This window comes from Microcaecilia unicolor, chromosome 6 (assembly GCF_901765095.1).
Source record: "Microcaecilia unicolor chromosome 6, aMicUni1.1, whole genome shotgun sequence".
In the NCBI taxonomy this organism is placed as follows: Eukaryota; Metazoa; Chordata; class Amphibia; order Gymnophiona; family Siphonopidae; genus Microcaecilia; species Microcaecilia unicolor.
In genome coordinates this window covers 295,143,689-295,171,194 of record NC_044036.1, presented here as the reverse complement: position 1 = coordinate 295,171,194, position 27,506 = coordinate 295,143,689, and the positions used below count along the sequence as shown (strand labels likewise).

Sequence of the window (27,506 nt, the reverse complement as noted above, 5' to 3'; positions counted from 1 at the left end):
TTTAGGAGGATGTGTTCATTCCCTCCAGTGTGTTGGGAGGATGTGTGATTCCCTCCAGGAGGCGCGTGTGTTCCCCTCCAGTTCTATAAATAGGAGGATGAGTTCATTCCCTCCAGTGTGTTGGGAGGATGTGTGATTCCCTCCAGGAGGCGCGTGTGTTCCCCTCCACTTATACAATAAGGAGGATGAGTTTATTCCCTCCAGGAGGATGTGCATTCCCTCCTTTATGAGTTCATGCCCTTGTGATGGGCCATCGTTCGCTGTGAGGAAAGCTCTTGTGATTCCCATTGCGGTTTGCCATACTGCTTTGCAAGCTTCAAATACTGAAGAGGCAGTGGAGCTAGCTGGCCAAGAGGGCACTGTGAAAGTTTGAGTGCTCTCTATCTCCCCTGCTGGTTGATGGACATAACCCATATGTAATGGCTTCATCTGCTATGACTAAAGGAAAGAAAATTACCAAGGTAAGAACCTAATTTTCCCTTATACTGGTGCAGCTCCCCCATTTTTGTAAGGTCATTCAGTTTGCTCTCCTTGCCATCCACCCAGCAGACAGGTCTGAGTTCTTAGAACAACACCAACAGCCATTTATGGGGTTTTTTCTTAACATAATATAGTTAAGGGTGTTTTTAAACTTGCCAAGCCATGACTTTAGTTCCAACTGGCCTGGGAGCACATTAGGGCTCTCTCCACATGTCAGTGCATGATGATCCAACTGGCCTGGGAGCACATCAGGGCTCTCTCCACATGTAAGTGCAAGATGTTCTTTATGATGAGCAGCGCCTTTGGCCCCTGCTTCTGCCTTTTACCTTAGCCATCTTGGGACTCTTGCTGTTTCAGCTGTGGGCTGGTATATGCAAATGTTTTCAGATCCACCATCTGCCATTTCCTGCCACATTATTTTATCTGAATGCTTCTGAGATTGGGTGGCAGAGCCGGTGGCGGGATGTGGGGATAGTGCTAGGCAGACTTATACGGTCTGTGCCAGAGCCGGTGGTGGGAGGCGGGACTGGTGGTTGGGAGGCGGGGATAGTGCTGGGCAGACTTACACGGTCTGTGCCCTGAAAAGGACAGGTACAAATCAAGGTAAGGTATACACAAAAAGTAGCACATACGAGTTTATCTTGTTGGGCAAACTGGATGGACCATGCAGGTCTTTTTCTGCCGTCATCTACTATGTTACTATGTCAGTAATGGACCCTTCAATTCATAGGCCAGGATTATCTTGATCGGTGTGCATTCACCACGGAGATATCACATAGTAACAAACTAGATGACGGCAGGTAAGGACCTGCATGGTCCTTGCAATCAGTCCTTGTCTCCAACCTCGTCCCTATTCCCCTCCTCCCCCCCTCTTCCCTCCCCTTCTCATGTGCCTTGTGGAATGCCCACTCGATCGGCAACAAACTGCCCTTCACCCACGATCTCTTCATCTCTCGTTCCCTCCAACTGGTTGCCCTAACTGAAACCTGGCTCTCCCCTGACGACTCTGCCTCAGTCGCGGCCCTCTGTCATGGAGGCTATCTCTTCTCCCACACTCCCCGCCCAGATGGCCGCGGTGGAGGCGTCGGGCTACTTCTCTCACCCTCCTGTAGTTTCCAACCCCTCCTCCTACCGCAGTCTCACTGCTTCTCGTCCTTCGAAGCTCACTCCATCCGGCTATTCCATCCATTACCACTCAGAGTTGCAGTCATCTACCGCCCCCCTGACAAGCCCCTCTCTTCATTCCTTACTGACTTCGACGCTTGGCTCACCGTCTTTCTTGATCCCGCATCTCCTTCCCTCATTCTTGGTGATTTTAACATTCACGTTGACAACCCATCCAATGCCTACGCTTCTAAATTCCTTACTCTGATATCCTCCTTTAACCTCCGACTATGCTGTACCACCCCTACTCACCGTGATGGCCATTGTCTCGACCTCGTTCTCGTCTCTTCCTGCTCACCTTCCAATTTCTGCACCTCAGTCCTTCCTATCTCAGATCATCACCTAATTACCCTCACACTTCATCACCCTCCCCCTCAACCTCGCCCAACTATAACCACGGCCTTCAGGAATCTCCAAGCTGTCGACCCCCCTACCCTATCCTCCCACATCTCCAATCTCTTCCCTTCCATCTCGTCTTCTGAATCTGTCGACACGGCTGTCTCTACCTACAATGAAACTCTCTCCACCGCTCTGGATACCCTAGCACCATCTGTCTCTCGCCCCACTAAGCGCACTAATCCGCAGCCCTGGTTAACCCCCTGCATCCGTTACCTTCGCTCCTGCACCCGATCTGCTGAACGACTCTGGAGGAAATCTTGCACCCTATCAGACTTCACCCATTACAAATTCATGCTATCCTCCTTCCAGTCCTCCCTATTCCTTGCCAAACAGGAATATTATTCTCAATTAACCAATTCTCTTGGCTCCAACCCTCGTCGCCTCTTTGCCACCCTCAACTCCCTACTTAAAGTACCCTCCGCTCCCACCCCTCCCTCACTCTCTCCTCAATCACTAGCTGACCACTTCCGCGATAAAGTGCAGAAGATCAACCTTGAATTCACTTCCAAGCCTTCTCCTCCCTATGACTTCTTAACCCACTCCCTCAACCAACCTAACCCGGCCTCCTTTTCCTCCTTCCCTGAGATCACCGAAGAGGAAACTGCTCGCCTTCTTTCTTCCTCCAAGTGCACCACCTGTTCCTCGGATCCCATTCCCACCAATCTGCTTACCAACATCTCTCCTACAGTTATCCCCTCAATCTGTCACATCCTCAACCTCTCTCTCTCCACTGCTACTGTCCCTGACACCTTTAAGCACGCAGTAGTCACACCACTTCTCAAAAAACCATCACTTGACCCCACCTGTCCCTCCAACTACCGCCCCATCTCTCTTCTACCCTTCCTCTACAAATTACTTGAACGTGCTGTCCACAGCCGTTGCTTTGACTTCCTCTCCTCTCAGGCTGTCCTCGACCCGCTTCAATCTGGCTTTCGCCCACTACACTCGACAGAAACAGCACTCTCTAAAGTCTGCAATGACCTGTTCCTCGCCAAATCCAAAGGCCATTACTCCATCCTCATCCTCCTCGACCTATCCGCCGCCTTTGACACCGTCAATCATAATTTACTTCTTGACACACTGTCCTCATTTGGGTTCCAGGGCTCCGTCCTCTCCTGGTTCTCCTCGTATCTTTCCCAACGCACCTTCAGAGTATCTTCTAATGGCTCCTCTTCCACCCCCATCCCGCTCTCTGTTGGGGTCCCCCAAGGATCTGTCCTTGGACCGCTTCTCTTCTCGATATACACCTCTTCCCTTGGCTCGTTGATCTCATGTCATGGTTTCCAGTACCATCTCTATGCCGATGACACCCAGCTTTACCTCTCCACTCCCGACATCACAGTTGAAACCCAGGCCAAAGTTTCAGCCTGCCTTTCCGACATCGCTGCCTGGATGTCCAACCGGCATCTGAAACTGAACATGGCAAAGACTGAGCTCCTTATCTTTCCACCCAAACCCTCTTCTCCTCTTCCCCCACTTTCCGTCTCTGTTGACAACACCCTCATCCTCCCCGTCTCTTCAGCACGCAATCTCGGAGTCATCTTCGATTCCTCCCTCTCCTTCTCTGCCCATATCCAACAGACAGCTAAGACCTGTCGCTTCTTCCTCTATAATATTAGCAAAATTCGCCCGCACCCTCGTCCACTCGCTCGTTACCTCTCGTCTTGACTATTGCAACCTTCTCCTCGCTGGCCTCCCGCTTAGCCACCTATCCCCCCTTCAATCTGTCCAAAATTCCGCCGCACGTCTTATCTACCGCGTGAACCGATACTCTCATATCACCCCCCTCCTCAAGTCGCTTCACTGGCTCCCTATCCACTACCGTATACAGTTCAAGCTTCTTCTATTGACCTTCAAGTGCACTCAATCTGCTGCCCCCCATTACCTCTCTACCCTCCTCTCCCCGTATGTTCCCACCCGTAACCTCCGCTCTCAGGACAAATCACTCCTATCTGTACCCTTCTCCACCACCGCTAACTCCAGACTCCGCCCCTTCTGCCTCGCAGCACCTTATGCCTGGAACAGACTTCCTGAGCCCATAAGCCATGCGCCCTCCATGCCCATCTTCAAGTCCTTACTCAAGGCCCATCTCTTCTCCCTTGCTTTTGGCGCCTAACCACCATTCCTGTTACCTACACTGACTACGTAGTCTGTTACCGTTAGATTGTAAGCTCTCTTGAGCAGGGACTGTCCCTCCCCGTGTTTAAACTTGTACAGCGCTGCGTAACCCTGGCAGCGCTATAGAAATGCTAAGTAGTAGTAGTAGTAGCCTAACATAGCATATGCTTTGATTCTGCTTTAAATTTACATTCCTCAGCAATCCTCCAGACGCTTGGGTTATGCACGTCTACCAGCAGAGGGAGACTGAGAACACTAAAACTTCTTATACAAGTAGCCTGTGCAGACCTTCTACTGACCAGTATTTTCTCAGTCTCAGCAGAGGGTAGATGTGTGCAGCGTACTCAGTCTGGTAGGCCTGTTTGGGGTTTCTAGGTTGAGTTGTAAATGTTAGAGAACCCACACTTGGATCTCTATTACAGGGTGTAAGTCCTAAGGGGCTTCTTATTCCCTGTGTGGTGTCACACGGGTGGCTGGGTTCCTCCCCCTGTGCTCTTCCTCTGGAGGACTGCTTGACCTCGGCTACAGACCTTGTTCTGTACCCTTGAGGCGTTTAGGCATCAGCAACGAGGTTTAAAAATAAATAAATAAAATAAAGGCGGCTATTTTGGCCATTCTTGTGGCAGTCCAGAGATAAAACGTCTTCAAGGGCGTTCTTGCCTTAGGCGGTTTTGCCTATTAGTCTGTCAGAGCACAAAGCAACTGTTTGTTTTTATTGCGTTCACGGCCATTATGTCTAAGCTGGTGATTTGTCGGTTTTGTGCGAAGCACGGCGTTGAAGTGAAAGGTGGCCAATGTAAATTTTGTGGGGAGCCTACATTGTAATAGATATACAAGTAACAGTATGAGCTGTTAATCTTGATTCCGTAATCTAATACAACACAGCTTGAAAAACAGCAAATTCCACTCCTAAAGGGTTGAAACAAGTAGACGTATAACACTAAAAAACTTGGGAATTACCCTCAGAAACCAAGGTATTAGCCAAGATCTGACTCACAGGACCCTGATATCTATATAAGATTTTGGTGTCCGTGGTCTGATCTCTTTCATAGGGTAAAAATATCCCACATGCTCTTAACTGGAACCTTTATTATTTCAAAAAAATCATCTAAGACTTCACTGAGTATATAAATACTTCCAAGAAACAGCTATGGCATTAATCAACTTAGCTCTTTAGACTGTCTTGGTAACCTCTCTCTGCAACTGTTTTTTTCATTCTGCAACTGTTTTTTTTTCATTCAACGGGGCCCAAATCGTTTCACCCACTTCTGGGCTTCATCAGTAACTACCCAGTTTAAATACAATTGTGGGGTTATTCATCTCGCTGACTGCACTTCACTAGAAACCAACAGTGGTGGTGTGGCCCTTGAGAGGGAACGGTTGAGAAGGAAAGGGTTTTCCCCTCAGGTGATTCAGATGATGCTGCAGTCTCGCAAATGTGCAATGTCTTTGGCCTATGTGCGTGTGTGGCGCATATTTGAAGATTGGTGTGGGGACCGGGCGTGTGTCCCTTCGACAGCTTCTGTATTGTGCATTTTAGATTTCTTGCAGGATGGTTTTGAGAAGGGCCTTTCAGTGTCATCTTTGAAGGTGCAGCTGGCTGCTTTGACGTGTTTTCAGGGTAAGGTGTAGGGCAGGTCGGTTGCGTCTTTCCCAGATGTGGTCCGTTTTTTTGAGGGGGTGAAGTTGCTTTGTCCTTCTCAGCGGCCGGTAGTGCCTCAGTGGGATCTTAATATCTTTCTTTACGCTTTGGCGGGTTCTCCTTTTGAACCCTTGGAGTCTTGTTCGATAAAAGACCTTACCATGAAGGTGGTCTTTTTGATAGCTATATCGTCGGCTTGCAGGATTTCGGAACTTCAGGCTCTTTCATGTAGGCCTCTGATTCTGTGGTTTTCTAAGGAAAAGGTTTCGCTGCGTCCAGTCCCTTCATTTTTGCCTAAGGTGGTATCCTCCTTTCATGTCAATCTGGTGACTTCTCAGCGTCGTTTGGCGAAATTAGATGTGCGCAGAGTGTTGAAGGTTTACTTGCGCAGGTCGGAGGAATTCAGGTCTTCGGACAGGTTATTTGTCCTTCATGGGGGCCCCAAGAAGGGAACGGCTGCTTCTAAAGCATCTATAGCTCAGTGGTTGAAGGATGCAAGCTCTTCGGCTTACATATTGCATGGCCGTACGGTGCCGGTGGGGCTCAAGGCACATTCCACTAGGGGGATGGCGGCTTCTTGGGCAGAGAGTAGTTTTGTTCCATCGGTGGACATTTATAGAGCGGCGGTGTGGTCCTCCCTGCATTCTTTTGTCAAACATTACAGAGTAGATGTACAGGCAAGGGAGGATGCCAGTTTTGGAGCTGCAGTCCTGTCCTCTGGGCTTCACAGGTCCCACCCTTAGATGTGTTTACTGCTTTGGTACGTCCCAAGCGCCTTGAACGGTCTGGAGGATTGCTGAGGAAGGTGAAATTAGGCCTTACCTGCTAATTTTCTTTCCCCTAGATCCTCCAAACCATTCAAGAGCCCACCCAGTGTATCGGACAGTTCAGTATGATATTTTCTTTAGACGTCAGTTGCTGATATTTCTAGTAGCTCCTGTGATTTGGGTCCTGGAGTTTTACTAAGGGTACTACTACTATTTAGCATTTTTATAGCATTTGTGGTACGTTTGTGCCCATCTGCAGTTGAATTCCCCCGTCTTAAGGGGAGGAGATCTGAGTGTGGATTCAGTGGTTTTGTTTAGGTGGAGGTGTTTTGTTCCTCTGCTTTGTTACTGTTTTACTGGTTAGGAGAAGGTCTGCACAGGCTACTTGTATAAGAAGTTTTAGTGTTCTCAGTCTCCCTCTGCTGGTAGGAGTGCATAACCCAAGCGTCTTGAACAGTGGAAAATCTAGAGGAAAGAAAATTAGCAGGTAAGGCCTAATTTCACCTTCTTGATTCTTTCTGTTTTTGCCATTTTTGGGACACAAACCATAGAAGTCTGCTTGGCACTGGCCTTCCCAACTACTGGAGTTGCCGTCAAAGCCCACTCCAGCCCAGTCACTGGAAGTTCTTTTCCTGTATTTTTATGTCACCAGCAGATGGTAAATGCAGCTGCTTAGGATTATTTGCTCCTGGGAAGGCTCTAGGCATTCCCAGGAGCAATACAGTCTTGGGGGGGAGAGAGAGGGTAGCAACAGTCCTGTTGGAGCTTGACTCCTTTGGGTTTTAAGTTCCTACATCAGTGTATCAAGCACTAGTGATCCCTGGTGACTTTCTTCCCTTGGTGGATCTGACAGCAAAGCTATTGACAACATTTTATTACTGGAGAGCAACAGGAAGACAGTAAAAGTTACCAAAGTAAAAGGCTTTCAGTGCAGCCTTTTTCATAGACTGCCTCTCATTCTCCTGTGGTGCTACACTGGATTTAGACTTGGTTTGGGTTCTAAAGTGATCACACACTTCTCACTTTCTAGAATGCCTAGGGAGGAAAAGGTGGTGCAGTAACACAGAAATATGTTAACCTGGTTGTTAAACCTTGTGCAAGAAGCTATACATAACAAATATTTATATGATATAACAGCCTTGCTGATTTGATTTCTGTGCACTAAATGTAGACGTGTCTGAGTGACAGATTAGCCCCTGTTCACTGACAGATGTAGATGGCTTGCTTTGGAAGATTTACTCTCTTTTTTTTTTTTCCCCTCCTTTGCCAGACGTGTTGCAGAGCTGTTGGATGAGCGTAAGGCTAGTGAGGAAAAAGCACGGGTAGATCAAGAATCACTGAAAGAGAAACTCCACATGCAGATTTCAGACAATACCCATATCCGACTGGAACAGGACAAGTTAAAGGTCGGTGAAGTGTAAGGCTAACCATATCCAGGTGAAGAAAAGCCATTAGCCTGTCATGGTATGCTGCTAGAGTTCTTATATCAAACACTATATGGACAGAAAAATATACAAAAACACTAGCCAAACTTGCAGAGCCCAAGAAAGAATCTCTGAAGATATCTGGATACTTGGCATACTCACAGATAACATCCTGAATCTCTAATGAGCTCATCAGATCCCTGGCAAGATCTCTTGAGCTCACCAGATCCCTGACATCCTCTTAAAGCACAAGTCTGAAGTGGCAGGATCTGGGGGCTTACATGTGAAGAGACTGTCTAAACTGCACCTTTTTATACTAGACAAATACATGTAATTACATAATAAAAATGCACCACAAGATTCTCACAGGTGATCTTCTAAGTGCATCTTTGATATGTTGTCTGTATAGATTATGCCTTATGAACTCTGAAAGGAGGTTCTCTTTGGCACAAAGCAAGTGCAGAGATGAGCATTAGCAGTAAATCTGAGCAATTTAGGTTATGTGTGAGTTTCATTCCTGTCATGGTACATGCAGAATTAACCCATTTGAAGACATTACTCCAGCTACAGCCAAAACAAAAGGAGAAATTAGATCTTACCTGCTAATTTGCTTTCCTTTAGTCCCTCCGGACCGGACCAGGATTGAACTGATGGGGTTGTGCTCGCCTTCCAGCAGGTGGAGACTAAGAAAAAACTGTGACTAGAGAGCCAATAAGAGCCCTGATCATGTGACCCTAGCCTCAGTATTTGACTAACAAAGCAGGAAAGAAAGAAAGACCTTCTGTGCCGTATGGAATCCTAGCAGCCACAAAGCACTTGGCAATGCCAAGTATCAGAGCTCACCAGCAACTCTCACCAAAGTGGTATGGCCCGTTTTGTATTAGAGCTCACCAGCAACTCTCACCAGAGAAGTGGTATGGCTCACTTGTATTAGAGCTCACCAGCAACTCTCACCAGAGAAGTGGTATGGCTCACTTGTATTAGAGCTCACCAGCAACTCCCACCAGAGAAGTGGTATGGCCCACTTAGTTTCACATATATATATCAGCAACTGAGCACCCCAGCAACTCTCAGCAGAGAAGTGGTATGTCTCTCTTGTAGTAAAGCTCACCAGCAACTCTCAGCAGAGAAGTGGTAAGGCCCTCTTAGAACTCGAAGGCCCTCTTAGAACTCACCAGCAACTCTCAGCAGAGAAGTGGTAAGGCCCTCTTAGAACTCACCAGCAACTCTCAGCAGAGAAGTGGTAAGGCCCTCTTAGAACTCACCAGCAACTCTCAGCAGAGAAGTGGTAAGGCCCTCTTAAAGTTCTACATATATTCCAGCAACTGAGCCCACCAGCAACTCTGACCAGAGACGTGGCATGGCCCACTTAAAGCTCTCTATATATACTAGCATCCTTTTTATTTTATTTTTTTTAATATTCCGTTGAAAAAGTGACGAAACATGGGAGGGGCCTGGTCCGGTCTGGAGGGACTAAAGGAAAGCAAATTTGCAGGTAAAATCTAATTTCTCCTTCCTTAGCGTCCCTCGGGACCAGACCAGGATTGAACTGATGGGAAGTACCAAAGCAGTAATCTTACGGGAGGGACCCTATCAAACCCGCTGCGAATACTGGAGTTGCAAAGACCACCTACTGGCGACAATGACCATCTAGTGTACAAAAGTACTCTGAGGGCCCAAAGAAAATCATTCTGCCAAGGAACAACCGATTATCAAGTTGTGGAACGCTTTTTAGCCCTTACTGTAACTGTACCCCCAGTGAGAAGACAATTAGAAGTTCTGATTTCCTTAATGTATTTTGATATAGTAAGGTAGAAATGACCAAACCCTTACGCCGACCGGCTAGAAGGACAAAAAGACAATCCCAGCGCCGAAAATGTTCAATAGCTGTGAAATACCATGTAACAGCTCCCTCAATTGGTGAAATCTCTGTCAATATCGAAATTATTGAATTTCCTGTGATCTTGTACTCACGAAGAAGACCCCAGAACAGAAAGAAAAAAACAATTGAGAAAGATGAAAAAAAAAACATGAAACTCCAGTAGACAGAAAAGAAGGGACCAGAAGAAAAACAGCTGCAACCTGCAGGTAACGAAAAGAGAGAAAACATCCATTATCCAACAGAGAGAGACATGGTCTGACGACTCAACCGCAGCATAGTAACAATTACTGAAGCATCAAATCCTGTCTTAGCTCATCAAGGCCGTAGAAGAGCCAAACCATAAGGCAAAAACAAACCTGGTCTGGATGAAAGATGGGACTTTGGAACAGCAGGGCCCTGCTAACAGGAAGAGGTAGAGAAGACGCCAAGAAAGGCGCTGAAGATCCGCATATCATGGACCGCAGGACCTATATGGAGCTGCCAGATCTACCAGATCCCCATGTGTCTCGATGTCTGTCTTGTAAAAGATGAGCCAAGAGAAAAAATGGAAGAAAGAGATAGAGAAGACTACTGCTGCAAGAGGGCATCTACCCCTGCCGCTGATGACTTTTCAGCGAGAGACCATGCGAGGAACCTGTGAGGACAGACCGAAAGCAAAAGGTTCTAGAACTGAAGCGTCCCATTAAGGTACTATCAGCTGACAACGCTCAGAAGGTGAGAATCCATTCCCCTGGAACTAGGTTGAAATAAAAGAGAAAAATGCACTTAATCTTTTTTTCTTTTTTTACTCAGACCACATGGAAAGGTGAAAATGGCAGTAAGGCGAAAACCTACCCATGCTAAAAGACTCGTCTTCTGCCATGTGAAGAGTAGATTCTACATTTTTCTTTGAGAAAAGACGTAGGCTACTGCCAAGGAATTGTCCGACAGACTCTCACCACCTCGCTATCCAGAAGGGAAAGAAACTCCTCTAGAGCTAAACAAATTATGCAAATTTCCAAGAAATTGAAGGATTGACAAGCTGCCAAAGGAGACCACTGAAAATGGGGTAGCCTGCCTAACCAACGGGCACCCCAGCCACGGAAACTGACAAGGAATGATAAAAAAAACTGTCCACTGTGTATATTCTACAGACATACCTGCAGTGAGGATGTTTAATCTCAACCACCAGAACAGAGTGCTGCACTATTGAGAATACAGAGACTACCTCAGCTGAAGGGATTCCATCCAAGAGGAATATCCGGATATGAGAGAATATCAGAGAAATGTCAAGAAAAGTATAGCCCAGGAAAGAACTCCAAAAGTCGCTGTCATGGACGGTAACCTGAATATAATGTTGAACATAAAGAACGCGACCTAGAAGCAATATTTGAATCTGGACCACCTTTAGTAGCCAGCCTAAGAACTGGAAAAAAATATTGTCCCGCTCGGTCTAAGACCTGCCAACTCTCTTGATAATAAGTTTCCTTGATTAGTTGGCTATCTAGATACTGGAAAGTAGAATTCCCTCTTCCATAAGAGCCACTGCCACCAGTACCAAAAGTTTGGTGACAGTGAGATGCAACGGCAGAGTCTCAAATCGAAAAATGGTGTCCCAGAATCTCAAACCGCACAAAACTTTTGGAAACAGGTCCTGAAAGGAATATGTAGATAAGCTGCCAGCAGATTTGAGAACATTAAAAACAGTGCCCTGCACGAACTACCAGTAGGACATATTCAAATGTCTCCATACGAAAAACATGTGACATTGAGAATGGGGTAAACTACCTTGAAAACAAACAAAATAGGATGCTTACAAAGCCAAAAGCTTGAAGATCCAAGAGCCGCCAACAAACAAAATAGGATGATTACAAAGCAAAAACCTTGAGGGTGCAAGAGCCGCTGTAGATTGTCCCCTACCGCACTAGCAGTGCAGTGAGAAGGACAGGGAGACTCTAGAAAGACTGAAAGAAGGTTGGCAAAGCTAGAGGCATAGCCGTCTCGAAAAATCTGCAATGATTCCGCCTCAGCTGTAGAAAGTGGAAACAGGAATCCTGAACTACAAACTCCTACAGTTATCGGAGACCATTGCCAACAGAGCAACAGTGAAGTATGTAAAAGCTAGCATCGAGAAAGTACCTGATCACCTGAAGCTAAAGAGGTGAAAACCAGAGTAAAGTCAAATAAACCGTCATAGAAGAAAAGGTCATGCACGAGAAGAAGGTATATAAATGTTTGTTGCAGACTTGAGTGAAGGTCCAGATAAACTGCTAGCCGCTGCAGTTACACAATATACCCCTGAGACACATATGATATCAGAAGAAACATATCCCAGAGCGCAATTCATATGAAACAGAAAAAAACGCCTGTAGCTGCTGCCTCTGCAAGCACAACACCTGAACTTCTTGCGCTTGACGCCAATTTGTGGGAAACTGAATTAAGCAAATGTAGGCACTTGTTAGTATAAATTTTGTTTTATATACCAGTCCATAAACCACTACTAAATGGACTTGGGAAAAAAATCCACAGTTCCAGGAATAACATGTATAGAACGTTTGTACGCTTGAGAAGCTTGCCAGGTGCCCTTGGCCTGGATTGACCGCTGTCGTAGACAGGAAGCTGGGCTCGATGGACCCTTGGCCTTTTCCCAGTGTGGCATTACTTATGAACTTATAACTATATATATACAGTGGTGGAAATAAGTATTTGATCCCTTGCTGATTTTGTAAGTTTGCCCACTGACAAAGACATGAGCAGCCCATAATTGAAGGGTAGGTTATTGGTAACAGTGAGAGATAGCACATCACAAATTAAATCCGGAAAATCACATTGTGGAAAGTATATGAATTTATTTGCATTCTGCAGAGGGAAATAAGTATTTAATCCCTCTGGCAAACAAGACCTAATACTTGGTGGCAAAACCCTTGTTGGCAAGCACAGCGGTCAGACGTCTTCTGTAGTTGATGATGAGGTTTGCACACATGTCAGGAGGAATTTTGGTCCACTCCTCTTTGCAGATCATCTCTAAATCATTAAGAGTTCTGGGCTGTCACTTGGCAACTCGCAGCTTCAGCTCCCTCCATAAGTTTTCAATGGGATTAAGGTCTGGTGACTGGCTAGGCCACTCCATGACCCTAATGTGCTTCTTCCTGAGCCACTCCTTTGTTGCCTTGGCTGTATGTTTTGGGAAGACCCAGCCATGACCCATTTTTAAGGCCCTGGCGGAGGGAAGGAGGTTGTCACTCAGAATTGTACGGTACATGGCCCCATCCATTCTCCCATTGATGCGGTGAAGTAGTCCTGTGCCCTTAGCAGAGAAACACCCCCAAAACATAACATTTCCACCTCCATGGTTGACAGTGGGGACGGTGTTCTTTGGGTCATAGGCAGCCTTTCTCTTCCTCCAAACACGGCGAGTTGAGTTCATGCCAAAGAGCTCAATTTTTGTCTCATCTGACCACAGCACCTTCTCCCAATCACTCTCGGCATCATCCAGGTGTTCACTGGCAAACTTCAGACGGGCCGTCACATGTGCCTTCCGGAGCAGGGGGACCTTGCGGGCACTGCAGGATTGCAATCCGTTATGTCGTAATGTGTTACCAATGGTTTTCGTGGTGACAGTGGTCCCAGCTGCCTTGAGATCATTGACAAGTTCCCCCCTTGTAGTTGTAGGCTGATTTCTAACCTTCCTCATGATCAAGGATACCCCACGAGGTGAGATTTTGCGTGGAGCCCCAGATCTTTGTCGATTGACAGTCATTTTGTACTTCTTCCATTTTCTTACTATGGCACCAACAGTTGTCTCCTTCTCGCCCAGCGTCTTACTGATGGTTTTGTAGCCCATTCCAGCCTTGTGCAGGTGTATGATCTTGTCCCTGACATCCTTAGACAGCTCCTTGCTCTTGGCCATTTTGTAGAGGTTAGAGTCTGACTGATTCACTGAGTCTGTAGACAGGTGTCTTTCATACAGGTGACCATTGCCGACAGCTGTCTGTCATGCAGGTAACGAGTTGATTTGGAGCATCTACCTGGTCTGTAGGGGCCAGATCTCTTACTGGTTGGTGGGGGATCAAATACTTATTTCCCTCTGCAGAATGCAAATAAATTCATATACTTTCCACAATGTGATTTTCCGGATTTAATTTGTGATGTGCTATCTCTCACTGTTACCAATAACCTACCCTTCAATTATGGGCTGCTCATGTCTTTGTCAGTGGGCAAACTTACAAAATCAGCAAGGGATCAAATACTTATTTCCACCACTGTATATATTTTACAGATACAGCCACGAAAAACAATGCCTGACTGAAATCATGCCCATGGGAAAAAATGCACATATGTAACCCAAATGGTGAACTCATGACATTTTGAAAGTTGCTAAAAACAGAAGGCATAACTGCGCACTACGGACTCACAGTGAAAATCATCGTAGATTAAAGAAAACAAGCATCAAAAGGCTGTCCAAATACTATAGAGAGTGGTTCAAAGACAAACAGAAATGGTATTAAAAATAACCCAGTGAAAACGAGTATAAATGCATAAGGCTCAAGTAAGCAAATCAGTCTATGTAAAATATACATAACAGAGAAGCCTAAAAGTGTAGTGGTCTGATTCTGGGCCAAAAGGAAGCCCCATTATAGATCTCAACCATTAGGAGATATGAAAATGACTTCTCTGGAAGGTATATTATATAAATACTAGTAAAAAAGCCCCGTTTCTGATGCAAATGAAACGGGGGCTAGCAATGTTTTCTTCTGTGTGCATGTGGGAGTGTGTGTGTCCCTGCCCTCTGGCCTCTCTCCCCTCCCCCCTCTGAGTCCTTCACTGTTACAGAGCCAGCGATTTGATTTCGTGCTCTGCTGTTTTCCTTCACTGGCTGTGTTACAGAGAGGGCGGGGCAGACACTGATAGGGAAACCGGATATCTCGCCCCCTTCACACTTCCGGCTGGAGGCTTCATAGAACGTTGGTGTTGCCTTTTATATAGATATATATATATATATAGATATATAAAATTAATACCTTCCAGAGAACTCATTTTCATCTGTCCTACTGGTTATATATATATATATATATATATATATATATATATATATATATATAGTGAAGACCTCTGGCTCCCGATCAAGACTCCAGCCGGTCTCTTCACAGTATCCTGAACACGCCAACCTCAAGATCCTGGGCCCCTTTTTCACTCAGGGTGAGCTCCAGGGAATATGCAGATTAGATGCAAATTACTCAAGTCCAATACTGCATATCCATCAATCAGCTCTTTATTCCAGCCCCCTGGGGCACACTTCTTCTAGCTTAAAACACTTTCCTTCTTCCAGCTTTAAAACATTATCACAAGCTTAAAACTCTTTCACAGATCTTCCCACTGAGCCTCACACCCATAGACACCTGGGCTCAGTGCTAACAGCCTTCTGTCCTCCAGCCCCTGGCTGCTAGTTCCTTGGTCTTCTTACACAGTTCTATATACAACAGATTAGCACAACAGTCTCTCTAGAGCCCAGCCAGTACCTTCAGGGAATCCTCTTTCCTCAGCTGCCAGCTCTCCAGTTCCTTTCTCTTCTCCTTTCCAAGCTCAGGCAGGTATAAAAATGGGTGACTAGCTTCTACACCCCTTTAGGCTCTTCCCCCTAATTCCAGGCAGGACCCAGCCCATAACAACCTTCACCCGTTTCCAACCCAGGACTCTCCCAGGTCCTAGCGACCTCCATCTGGAACTTCCCCTACTGGCTCCCTCTAGTGACTCATCCTAAGCATAAGCATTTCCCCCCATTCCTATGGGAACAGCACCACCTAGTGGCCTACCCCAGGATAGGACAGCCCCTTATTCTTCACTATATATATATATATAGCGCTACCAGACGAACACAGCGCTGAACACCTGACACAAAGAGACAGTCTCAAGTGGAGTCCCAAGAGTAGATATGAATGCATGATGAGGAACAAACTGAGAGGAAAATTCCCCCTCCTAAGTTCTCCTAGACTGCCCCCCAAACACGATCTCCGTCGTTCGTGTGCCGTCCAGCTAACTGAGAAGCAGATAGCTCCCTTGCTGAAAAAGGAGCAGCTGAAGGCAAGATGGTGGCCTTCCGCGAGAAAACTAAAAAAATCCGAAGGAGAGAAGTGAGGCAGACGCGACGGACCGGCAAAAAAGAAAACAGCTGACGCGAACTGCGGGAAAGAAACCGAAGAAAACATCTAACCCCGCCATGCAGGAGCCACGAGTAATCATACCCCAGCGCTGAGAAGGAACGCGTTGCCTGCCCATCCTCACTGAGCTCTTTGTGCAGCTGTGCCCCAGAAACAACACTTCGCGCTTTTTTTTTTTTTTTTTAAACAGCATGGCGCTGCCAAAACGCGAGGAAAACTGAGAATCAAACCTCCAAGTTAGAAATATCGCTTGTTAAGGCCATGGGGACCGTAAAAATTAAGTCTGTCCATTTTTTTTTTTTTTTAAGAACTGGCCATGAAGCAGAACGAAACTGCCTGCTCAAAAGCAGTCTGGGGAAAGGAAAGGCTTCACAATATAACTTCTTTTCTCTTCTCTTCTCTTTTTTTTTTTTTTTAAGTAACTACTAAAAGTGGCTGCCTCTCCCAAAGGCAATACACCTTTCTAACCAAAGGGTAGCCCTTCCCAGCTAAGTATGGGAGATGGGGGGGAAGGGACTCGGGGCACCCGAGTGTAACACCCCAGAGGCTGTAAAAGAAAGAAAAGAAATCCCTATCTGCCAAGCCTCTAACACAGATTTCCTAGGCACAGTAGAAGAAGTAGCAGCATTATTGTTCTTATTATTAACCTCTAAAAGAGAGAGAGAGAGATTAATGGGCTCACCTCCTGCCTGCTGGAGACTGAGAAAATACTGGGGCTAGGGTCACATGATCAGGGCTCCTATTGGCTCTCTAGAGTCACAGTTTTTTCTCAGTCTCCACCTGCTGGAAGGCGAGCACAACCCCATCAGTTCAGTCCTGGTCCTGTCCGGAGGGACGCTAAGGAAGAGATTTTTTTTTTGTTACATTTGTACCCCGCGCTTTCCCACTCATGGCAGGCTCAATGCGGCTTACATGGGGCAATGGAGGGTTAAGTGACTTGCCCAGAGTCTCAAGGAGCTGCCTGTGCCTGAAGTGGGAATCGAACTCAGTTCCTCAGTTCCCCAGGACCAAAGTCCACCACCCTAACCAATATATTTCACCCCTTTCAAAGAAAGTAATGTTTTACTCGGAGGGATCAAACAAAGTTAAGGCTATACCAAGAATCAACTCAAAATGTCTGTATTTTAATGCTTATGATGTTCTTTTACATACTGTGCGCACCCCCTGCACACTGTATATGTGAATTTGCTATACTGGTGTGGTTTTTTTCTAAGATGCATTAATAGCAAAGTTAGCACATTTGTTTTTAAGGATTTTTCTTTTTAAGTTATTTGCAGGTTTTCTGCACTAATAATGCCTGCAACTGTCATGAAACACCTAACCACCTGCCTGGGTTTACCCCGCAGCCACTTAGAGGGTCTATCCCCAGCACAGCTCAGGTCTGCCTGCACCTACCGCTTGTGCTCTACACTAGCACCCTTCTCTTACTGACTGGGTCACAACCACCTCCCCAGTGATTTCTAGGTTACTGGAGCCACACTCCCAGTGGTCCCACAGTTCCCAGAAAGCACTCGCAGACCCAACACACAAACCACATCAGTCCAGATGGTCAGAACGAACAAACATTTGCTTATTCTCAGAACTTGGAACAGTGGGCAAAAATGTGCAACTGGCGAACAATAACAGGTAACTGAAATATGGATCAATTATAACACTAACTAGACATTTGTGTACTGTCTAAGCAGTACCTGGGAAGGTCAGGACATATAACTCATTGAGCCTCAGCAAAGAGATCTCTCTCTTTCCTCCCTGGCTGAAACTGAACTCAGAATCAGTAAAGTCCAAATGAGATGAGCTCCTGGGCCAATCAGAGCCCAGTCAACAAGATTTCAAATATAAACTGGTTACATCACTACAGGAACTTCCTATTATCTGTGTGCCAACTAAAAGAAAGAGAAGTCAGTCCTCTGTAACAGCTTTAAGCATAAACATGCACCATCTGCTGGCCAAACTGGAGAAATACACTTCAGACATATCAATTCAGGATTTTACAGGTTTAAAACACTGTTTCTTCACAAGAACCTCAAAAGAAAAGCCCTTAAAACAAATGCATTAGTTTGCAGTTAGCACATCTTTGAAAATTAAGCTGATAGAGTGTGTGTATTATATGCATGGGCACATTATACCAATTTATTTTTACACAGTACAATACATAGCACAGTTTGCATGCTTTATATGTGTGGGTGCATTTATAGTGTAAAAATGTGGTCAATTGAACAAGTGTCTAAAGGAAAAGACTATTGGTGGGTATAAAGAATAACCTATAGGCCAAGGAAAAGTGCTAGTCCAGCAATATTGAGGCAACTACTATATCTGAGGCCAGGAAGCAATTTTTTGGCTACAGAGGTACGTTCCTCTGGATTATCCCAGGGAGAGCTGTCAGGCAGAGTAGGAAGGTTGGATTTGATGGATCTCGGATTTTATTTCAGTCTAAACCAATTGTAAAAAGATGTTTGTGGTTTCTCCTAGATTGTCTCTGCCTGTAAACTGTAATCTTATTTTTGTCTCTAGGCAAACATGACGGCAATGGACGAAAAGCTGACACTTGCCCAGGGTGAGGTGCAGCAGCTGAAAGGATCACTCAGACAGTATGAGGGGCTGGTGGATAGTTACAAATCTCAGGTATGTACTGTGTTCTGCTCTCTTCCATTCAATGACATGTCAGTGCCTTCCATTGACATTACAGGTCAGACTAGAAGTAGCTACTGAAATTCACACCTACATTTTGCTGTTACAGACAGAGAAAGTAAAAGTGCTTAAATTATAGTAACAATGAAAGTTGAGTATCTTTCCTGTCTTCTCTTCACAATAGTGCTAGGACGGCTCTGGAGTAATCTTGCCACCTTGGAGGTGACATTGCCATGTGTATCTCCTGTGGGATGGCTTGACACACACTCATGTTCTCTCTGGGATGCAGTGGTTGGCTGTGTGATGCCCAGAATATCCTCTCAGATCAAGTGGTGGAGACTAAAATATTAATTGATTTGAAGGCATGGGAAAAGCACAGAGGATCCTCAGTAGACATAGTGGAAGAATTAACAGCTAGGTTTCTCTGGCAAGTTGAAAATGCTGTAATTAAAAGTCCAAGTGGAAATGCAGGCACTGCTGCAGCTGAGCCTGGCAAGTTTATCTGTTTCATTTTGATCGGATTAGTGCAGCAAGTTGGTAATGGCAGGATGTTGTCCAGAAAAGCTGTGGGGACCTGGGACGCTAGATGTTTGTGCAGTAGCTATACTGGTATTCGAGGCTGTTTGGATTTTTGCAGGGCTTTGTGGTAGGACATGGAATAGGAGGTGCTGAGCTACCCAATTGGAGTACAGTGGAGAAAGATGACAAAAACTGGCCCGGTTAAGCAGTGATATCTTACAAGTCATCATGCTGTATGGTGACAGTTGCTATATATCCTTAGCAATGTGGATAGGAATAAATGGGCAGAATGTATGGATCAGTTGGTCTTTTTGTGCCATTTATAGCTCTATATGCCTCTTTCTCTGGGGTGGTGCCATGCTCATTCCATGCCTGTAGCTGACATTCTTTCTTTTCCATATATATGTTCAGATGCAGAAGACGAAGACAGAAGCTGATGATATATGTGCACAACTGGAGAAATGCAGCAAGGAGAACCGAACACTGAAAGACAGCATGAAACGAGAGGTAGACCAGGTAAAGGGCTTCCCAATGCAGCTGTGGCCTTAACCACAAAAGTGGAGACATGCAGGTTGTGGTCATTCGGAAACTTGGGAAGCTACATTTTGGCATCTGTTGATCAAACTAATATTAAGCACAGAAAAACTATCTCCCTGTGCTGGAGAATCTTGAGCATAAGGCAACACATAGATTAAAAATCAAAAGATGCAGCATGATCCTCGGACAGATTACACCATCACAAAACTTTATCCTAAATAGCCCTACATTCCTTCCTTTATTTAGCACATAAGAGAGATGTTTAATACATAGTCTTCTGATACACACCTTCACAAGACTGTTTTGCATTAAAATAAGCTAGTTTTCTAATAGTATATTGGGTCAGTGGCCTTTGCTTCTATAGAGACCAATCTCTGGGTACCGTGACACTGTTTTCTTAGAGACCTCATATTGGGTACTGTAATGTTGCCTTAGAGGCCCCACCCCTTGCTATTGTAATGCCATCTCAGTGGTCCTGCACAAGCCATGTACAGGTAGATTATCATATTCTATCCATCTCTCTCAGATACGAAAGAACTTCAGCAGTCGTTTGGCAGAGTTGGAGCAGCTCCCGGAGTTACTTAAGATAACAGAATCAAAGCTACAGGAGTGTCAGAACCGGCTGGTGGATTATGAAATGAAAAATAAAGAGCTGACCTCAATGATTGCTGACCTCCGGGTCCGGGTAAGGACCTGGCGCAACAGTGCATCGGCAGTCAAGACAGAGTCACTAGGAAGGCAGAGCCGCTGACCACAGGAAACCTTCTCCTCTTCTGCTTCTCTATTTGGGATATGCATTAAACGTTGCCTTTCAGAACTAACCATTGTGTGCTGTCCTCCCCTTATTTCCTCCTCTTTGGAACGTTGTACGTTATTTCCAGGTGTTTTTTGTTTGTTTGTTTTTTTTGTTCCTAGGTCCTCAGGTGACTGTCTGAAAATCATTGACCTTGCTTCCCTCCTGCCACTTTCTACCGTGAGACCGTTTGGTTGAAGACCTTTGAGTTGCTGTGTGCTGTTCCAGCTTTTACCATTTGACATAGCAGCTAAATGTGGGAAATTAGATGTCTAGGTTGGAACTTTTACATTTCCCCAGTATTTTACAAAAGGCTGTACTCGGTGTAAAACCTTTTGTAAAATATATATGAGGATAACAACAAATACAGGTGGAAAAAAGAGCTGCAACAGTCAGCAGTTGTCACTTATATGTGCTGGCACTTATATGTGGGAACAGCGATTTTTGTGACTTTCATATATAAGTGCCAGCACTTATACATATATGTGTGTGTGTGTGTGTGTGTATGTGTATATATATATATATATATATGTGTGTGTGTATGTATATATACACAGAAAGAGAAATGTGTATATAGAGAAACACACATCTATAAGTGGTACCCATTAACTAGGCAAGCCACTAAAGAGATTTTTCTCTTCATTTTTTGCCTTAAAAAAAAAAAGGAAAACAAAAGTGGCAGAGGAATTAAGGAAAAAAAAAAGACTCCTTTAATTCCTCATTTAAAGACCTGGCTCAAATGAGCACTTTTATAACATCTGTGTGCCTCAGATTTGGTGCAAATGTTATTCCCATTGTAAAATAGGAAATACACATACAAATTTTTCACTGCCATGTCCCCTTGAAATCTCTTGCTTCTTGACATCTACATGTGTAAACAGCAGCTCTCTAAAATTGCCACTTACACGTAGCCAGTTTATACCTGTAAATGTTAAAATGACATGTGTCAGTTTTCACTTAGTATAGTGACATTGAGGGATGAAATAAATCCCTGCAATTTGTGTTTTTTAGATTGAGCAGCAAGGGGACAAGATGGAAATAACAAGGGAAAGATACCAGTCTGCCACAGAAGAAAACAAGCAATTGCTTGTGAACTTGGAGGAGTTGGAGAGGTAAGGAGGATTTCTGCATTCCTACCCCATGTAATTCTGGGATATAACAGAGATAGTAAAATTCATTTTTAATCTATTTCAGGAAGCTGGAAGAAGCTGAGCTGCAGAACCGAGAGCTCATTCAGATTATAGCCAAGCGTGAGGAGTCCATCCATCAGAACCAGTTACGCCTGGAGGAGAAAACTCGTGAAAGCGCATCTCTGGCTCGCCAGCTGGACTCAGCTATTGAGGATGGTCGGAGGCAGGTGAGCACTTATTGCAGGATCACAGCAAGAGGGGAACTCCAGATTCATCCCTACGTTGTACGATTAATTCCCTTGGCACAGGGACAGAAGAGTGAATAGTGTAATCCAGTCTGTAGTTGGTGTGGGCAGCAGGGGCCAGTGCCCAAATATAAGGAAGGCTGATAGAAAGCAGGAGGAAACCACATCCAACATATTTCTGTGTTTCTGGATTTTAAGTATATTTATGATAGCATCTTACAAGTCTGTCCTTTTAGTAGAGGAAGGGAAAAGAGGTATCTTGCAAGGGACTGTGCTGAGACCAGGGCTGCTCAATATATTCAGAAGTTAGCATGAATAGAGAATAAAAGTGATCTGGCAAGGTCTGCAGGGGATACAGTGTTATTCCAGATAAGTAAAAGCACATTTTAACTGTAAATATATAAATATATAAAGGAGTTTCACAGAATAGAGTTGCAGATGGATTGCTCCAGAGGTTACGTAATGCATATGAGGGAAAAAGAGCCCAAACTTCTAACACACAGTATTGGGTTTTGGTATGACTAATATCACTCAGGATAGAGTTGCTATAAATGGGCCTGTACAGAATCTATCTACCCAGTGTATGGCGGAGATCAAAAACTTACTAATGTATTAGGGTTTACAGGGTCAGGCTGTGGCGAAGCAGCAATGCTCTGCATTGTGAAGAGGAATACCAGATTTGATTCCCACACCTGGTTTCTGTTGTCCAGACTAGAGCGCGCACACAACTGGAGTCCATGACTCTGAGCAGAGTATTTTTGGCTTTGATGACTAGGATAAGAAGGCAAAGAATATAACTTGTTTGAAAAAGAGATTTGAGTTTTGGGCTTCAGCAAGTTTGGAAAGGGCTACCAAAAAGGTCATTGAGAAGGTAAAGCCAATTCATAGAAGAGCCACCACTGTATGCCATACATGGAGAGAGTCAATACAGGAAAAAATCACATAGTAGGCCTCTGGTGTAGAGAGCAATCTTTATTAGGAAAGACCCGATATGGGCCATGTTTTGGCAAATGCCTGCCTCAGGGTTCAGCTGTGATTGTTATTCCAAGGGGTTCAATCCAATATAGGTATATCCAATAGACAGCAGATTAAGCATTCTAACCCCGAACTTGGTTGTATTAAGGACTTTAAAATCAGTGGTATGCATGGCTCAAAAGAGTGCAAGGAATGTGCATAGCTCGGATAGATGCATAGAAAGAGCAAGGGTAAAGGGGAAATTTGATTGAAAACTTTAAGCATCTCTGGCAAGGAACCTGAAGAAAAGTTCAAGGACTGTAGCGATAACTCAAAGGAATGGCCCAATTACTCGGCATAAGCCACGAGCACAGTAACATCTAAGGTGTGTTATCCCAGTCCATCTGGGTTTGGGATGAAATGACTGGAGTATGCAAGCTCTGACACAGATAGTAAATCTGTTTTATTGTAGATAACAGGAATCTGTACAAAAATAAGGCTAGTGTGCAGAAATATATTATTCTGGCAACAAGTCACTAAATAGATCTGATAAAAGGCACTAATAATTCCTGAGTTACAATGAGTGTTTTTCCTTAGAGAAAACTATACACTACATATTATCACAAGTGAAATAGTCTTCACACACATGCCAGTCCGCCCTCACTTTCCTTTTGCCTTCCAAAGAGATATTTCTAGATAACTGAAACCATAGAAATGTTCCCAGAACTCACCTTGTTGGTCCCAGAGTTCCAGGTAAGCTGAAATTCACTCTTCTGTCAGCTCAAGTGGTTTTCAACAGCAAGGCAAGTCTGCCTAAGCAAGATAGTCCGGAATGCAAGAAAACATTTTCCTCTCGGCCAGGAAAGTCAGAGTTCATTGGTATATGGGGAACCCAGGCACCATAAATCTCCTCTTGTGCTTGCAGAGTCTTCTTTTGCAGCTGTACAAACTATTTTTCAGAGAGGCTCAAAATGTAGTTATTTTGATGGGGCACTGGTGCAGATGTACTAATTCCTTCTTGCAACTCCTCAGGGTACCTGTGTGATGGCAAACAGGACAGGAACAGTATCTCTGATTATCTTTTACTCTAGATCTTCACTGCCCGATCAGAAGTCCAACCAGCCAGCCTGATTGGTAGTCCAGCTGTTCGTTGTTGTTTTTTTCAGTGCAGAACTGGTTCTAACTGGTACAGATACAATGTTGCCTCCCAAAGTTGGTCCACGACTGGGGACCTCACTTGCCTCAGGTCCACACAGTGTGAACAGTAGACAAAGATGGTATACAGCAAGCAGTGTCCTTCATGGCACAGCACAAAACTGCAGGACAGGGAATTTTGCAGAATCTATGACAGCTTGGTTCAGAGCATAGTGTTAAATAGTTTAGATCTTTTTACCGCCATCCCAATGTTCATACTTATCTCATCAAAAGATTGGAATGATAAAAGACCAAGGCCGCGCACATATGAGAAAAGCAATTCATTTATTGATTTACCAATAGAGTATACAGAATTAATATAAATTTTTCTCATAGGAGTACAGTTCTGCTTATACAAAAGTATTGGCTGAAAAATGTCTCAAACATTTATTAATAATCATGAAGCTACTTATACTACTTAACATTATACTGTTTCTATTTTACCTAGTATATACAAAGCCCTTTCATGAGAGATTACTTCATTTCTTTCACTCATCATCTATTTCTCTTGTGTTGTACAGCCAGAAATTCCCTGCTATTCTGTCTTACCTCATGTTCTGTTTCATAAACTCCTGAGCACATACCATTCTAACTACAGACTTGTCTGTCAGTTTGGTCAGCCTTCACCTTTAACAACATTCCTTGACCCATAACCGTGTTGCTATTTCTTCAATATGGAAGGTATCCGACTCACAAAGGTGACCCAGGAAGCACTCCTACAGGACAATCAGTTATCATATGAAACTCAAGGGAGGGAAGCTCAAAAGAAGTGTGAGAAAATACTCTGAGCAGTAGACATCTGGAATAGACTTCCACTAGAGCAGTGGTTTTCAGCCCTGGCTCATGGCCAATAAGTTCCTGTCTTCCCCTTTCTGGTGGACTCACCCTATCCCTTCACACAGTAGTAGCTCCTACACCCATCGTGAGAAAAGACTTGAGATGGCAATAGGTCCCAAAAAGAGATCACCTATTATGGATGTTTCCTAAAAAAGCAGCAGGCAGACTTTCATATTGAGTGACCTTCCCACCTGCAGCATTTCTTCCAGTCTCTTGAAAGCCAGATCGAGCTCTGCAGCCCTTGCATATCACAGTCTTTGATTGGCCATATCTCTGTTTTCAAATCTCTAGTGTGACACCTGCCTTTGTGCTAACACCATTCCTCTGTTCCTGCAATAGCCACACTGGCTTAAGTTCTCCCTGTTTGCTTATGTTATTGTGGCGCCTACAGGCAGCACTACTCTTGCCTTGCAGTAGATGCTGCACTTTCATTATCCCATCCTTAACATGGATCCCATGATGTCACGCACTGTGGAGAAAAGCCACAGATCTCATGCTGAGGTGGAGTGCCAAAGTGATTCTTGGTACAAAATAAGGTGCTGCTAAAGGTGCCTTTCAGTACACGCTGCACTAATTGCTTAAGCCATACTGATCATATGCAGTTCCTCAGCAAAGATGACTTGACACTCATTCTTCTGAAGGATAATAACCTTTCAGTATACTGATATCCTATATAATAATTCTCATCTCCAATGTTCTATGCGTCTTGCTGCCTGTGTCTGTGGCTTTCTTCAGAGTTGGTCTGCTAGGCTCCGTAGCCAAGCCTGATGTCACATCATAGCATGAGGCCCCACCCCTGCTGTCCTCGCTGCCACGCCCCTCCCCCCCCCCCCAAGGTCGCAACCGCTGCCCCCCCTCCGTCCACCACCTGGCCAGGCCCCTGCATTGAAATCCCCTCCAGCCACCCATGTCCAGCGACCCTCCTCTCCCCCTGCCCCCCCTCCAGCCACCCATGTCCAGCAACTCTCCTCTCTCCCCTTCCCCCCCAGCCACTCATGTCCAGCGACCCTTTTGGCGGCCATTTTGAAGAGCGATCCGGCAACGGGGGAGGGTCAGCGCCGGCAGCGGGCAGGCAAGACTGGGGATCTTTTCTGCCTGCCCCAAAGAATTTGCTGGGCAACCTGGGTGGCTGGAGGGGGACAGGGGAGAGAGGAGAGTCGCTGGACATGGGTGGCTAGAGAGGGGGGAGAGGAGGGTCACTGGACATGGGTGGCTGGAAGGGGGGCAGGGGGAGATAGTTTTTCACCAAAGGTGGCCTCTCATAACCTCCGATCAGTGGGTTCTCCAAATAGTGCGGTGCGGATACACCCTAAATTTGGTCTCCACCCCACCAAATTGTCCACCGGGAGCTCAATCCTTCAGCTCCCACCACAAGCAGGTACTTGCAGAGGAACTCTCCGCCCTTCTCAGCGCCAATGCGGTCGAGCCCATGCCACCCTGGCAGGAAGGGCAGGGATTCTATTCCAGGTACTTCCTTGTGGAAAAGAAAACGGGGGATGCGCCCCATCCTAGACCTGAGAGGCCTGAACAAGTTTCTGGTGCGAGAAAAGTTCAGGATGCTTTCCGTGGGCACCCTTCTCCCCATGATTCAGAAAGACGATTGGCTTTCTTCCCTGGATTTAAAGGATGCTTATACTCGCATCCCGATACTGCCAGCTCACAGACAGTATCTGCGATTCCGTCTGGGGACACGTCACTTCCAGTATTTTGTGCTGCCCTTTGGGCTCGCCTCTGCACCACGGGTGTTTACCAAGTGTCTTGTGGTGGTTGCGGCGTACCTGCGCAAGCTGGGGGTGCACGTGTTCCTGTATCTCGACGATTGGCTGGTCAAGAGCACCTCAGAGGCAGGAGCTCTTCGGTCCATGCAGTGCACTATTCAACTACTGGAGCTGCTGGGGTTTGTGATAAATTACCCGAAGTCCCATCTCCAACCAGTCCAATCTCTGGAATTCATAGGAGCTCTGCTGAATTCACAGACGACTCAGGCCTATCTTCCCAAGGCGAGGGCTCAGAACCTTCTGTCCCTCGCCTCCCATGCCAGAGCATCCCAGCAGCTCACAGCTCAGCAGATGTTGAGACTCCTGGGCCATATGGACTCTACAGTCCATGTGACTCCCATGGCTCGTCTTCACATGAGATCAGCTCAATAGACCCTAGCTTCCCAATGGTGCCAAGTCACAGGGAATCTGGAAGATGTCATCCGCCTGCCCACCAGTTGTTGCAATTCGCTGCGCTGGTGGACGATTCAGACCAATTTGACCCTGGGATGCCCGTTCCAAATTCCTCAGCTGCAAAAAGTGCTAACGATGGATGCATCTCTCCTGGGGTGGGGAGCTCATGTTGATGGGCTCCACACCCAAGGGGGTGTGGTCCCTCCAGGAACAAGGTCTTCAGATCAATCTCCTGGAGCTCCGAGCGGTCTGGAATGCGCTGAAGGCCTTCAGGGATCGGCTGTCCTTCCAAATTATCCAAATTCGGACAGACAATCAGGTTGCAATGTACTACATCAACAAGCAGGGGGGCACCGGATCTCGCCCCCTGTGTCAGGAAGCATGTGGCGATGGGCAGGCCAGCACGGCATGCTTCTCCAGGCCACGTACCTGGCAGGCGTAAACAACAGTCTGGCCGACAGGCTGAGCAGACTCATGCAACCGCA

General features: G+C 45.6%; 1 protein-coding gene across 2 annotated transcripts in view; it reads left to right on the top strand.

Moving 5' to 3' along the window:
- Positions 1-27,506, top strand: part of ODF2 (outer dense fiber of sperm tails 2) — a 137,573-nt gene that overhangs the window by 84,072 nt on the left and 25,995 nt on the right. For both annotated transcript variants that reach the window (XM_030207923.1, XM_030207922.1), the window contains exons 13-18: positions 7,841-7,976; positions 18,525-18,635; positions 19,572-19,676; positions 20,224-20,382; positions 21,502-21,602; positions 21,685-21,847. In XM_030207923.1, coding sequence (XP_030063783.1) covers positions 7,841-7,976; positions 18,525-18,635; positions 19,572-19,676; positions 20,224-20,382; positions 21,502-21,602; positions 21,685-21,847 — 775 coding nt within the window. The remainder of the gene's footprint in view (positions 1-7,840; positions 7,977-18,524; positions 18,636-19,571; positions 19,677-20,223; positions 20,383-21,501; positions 21,603-21,684; positions 21,848-27,506) is intronic.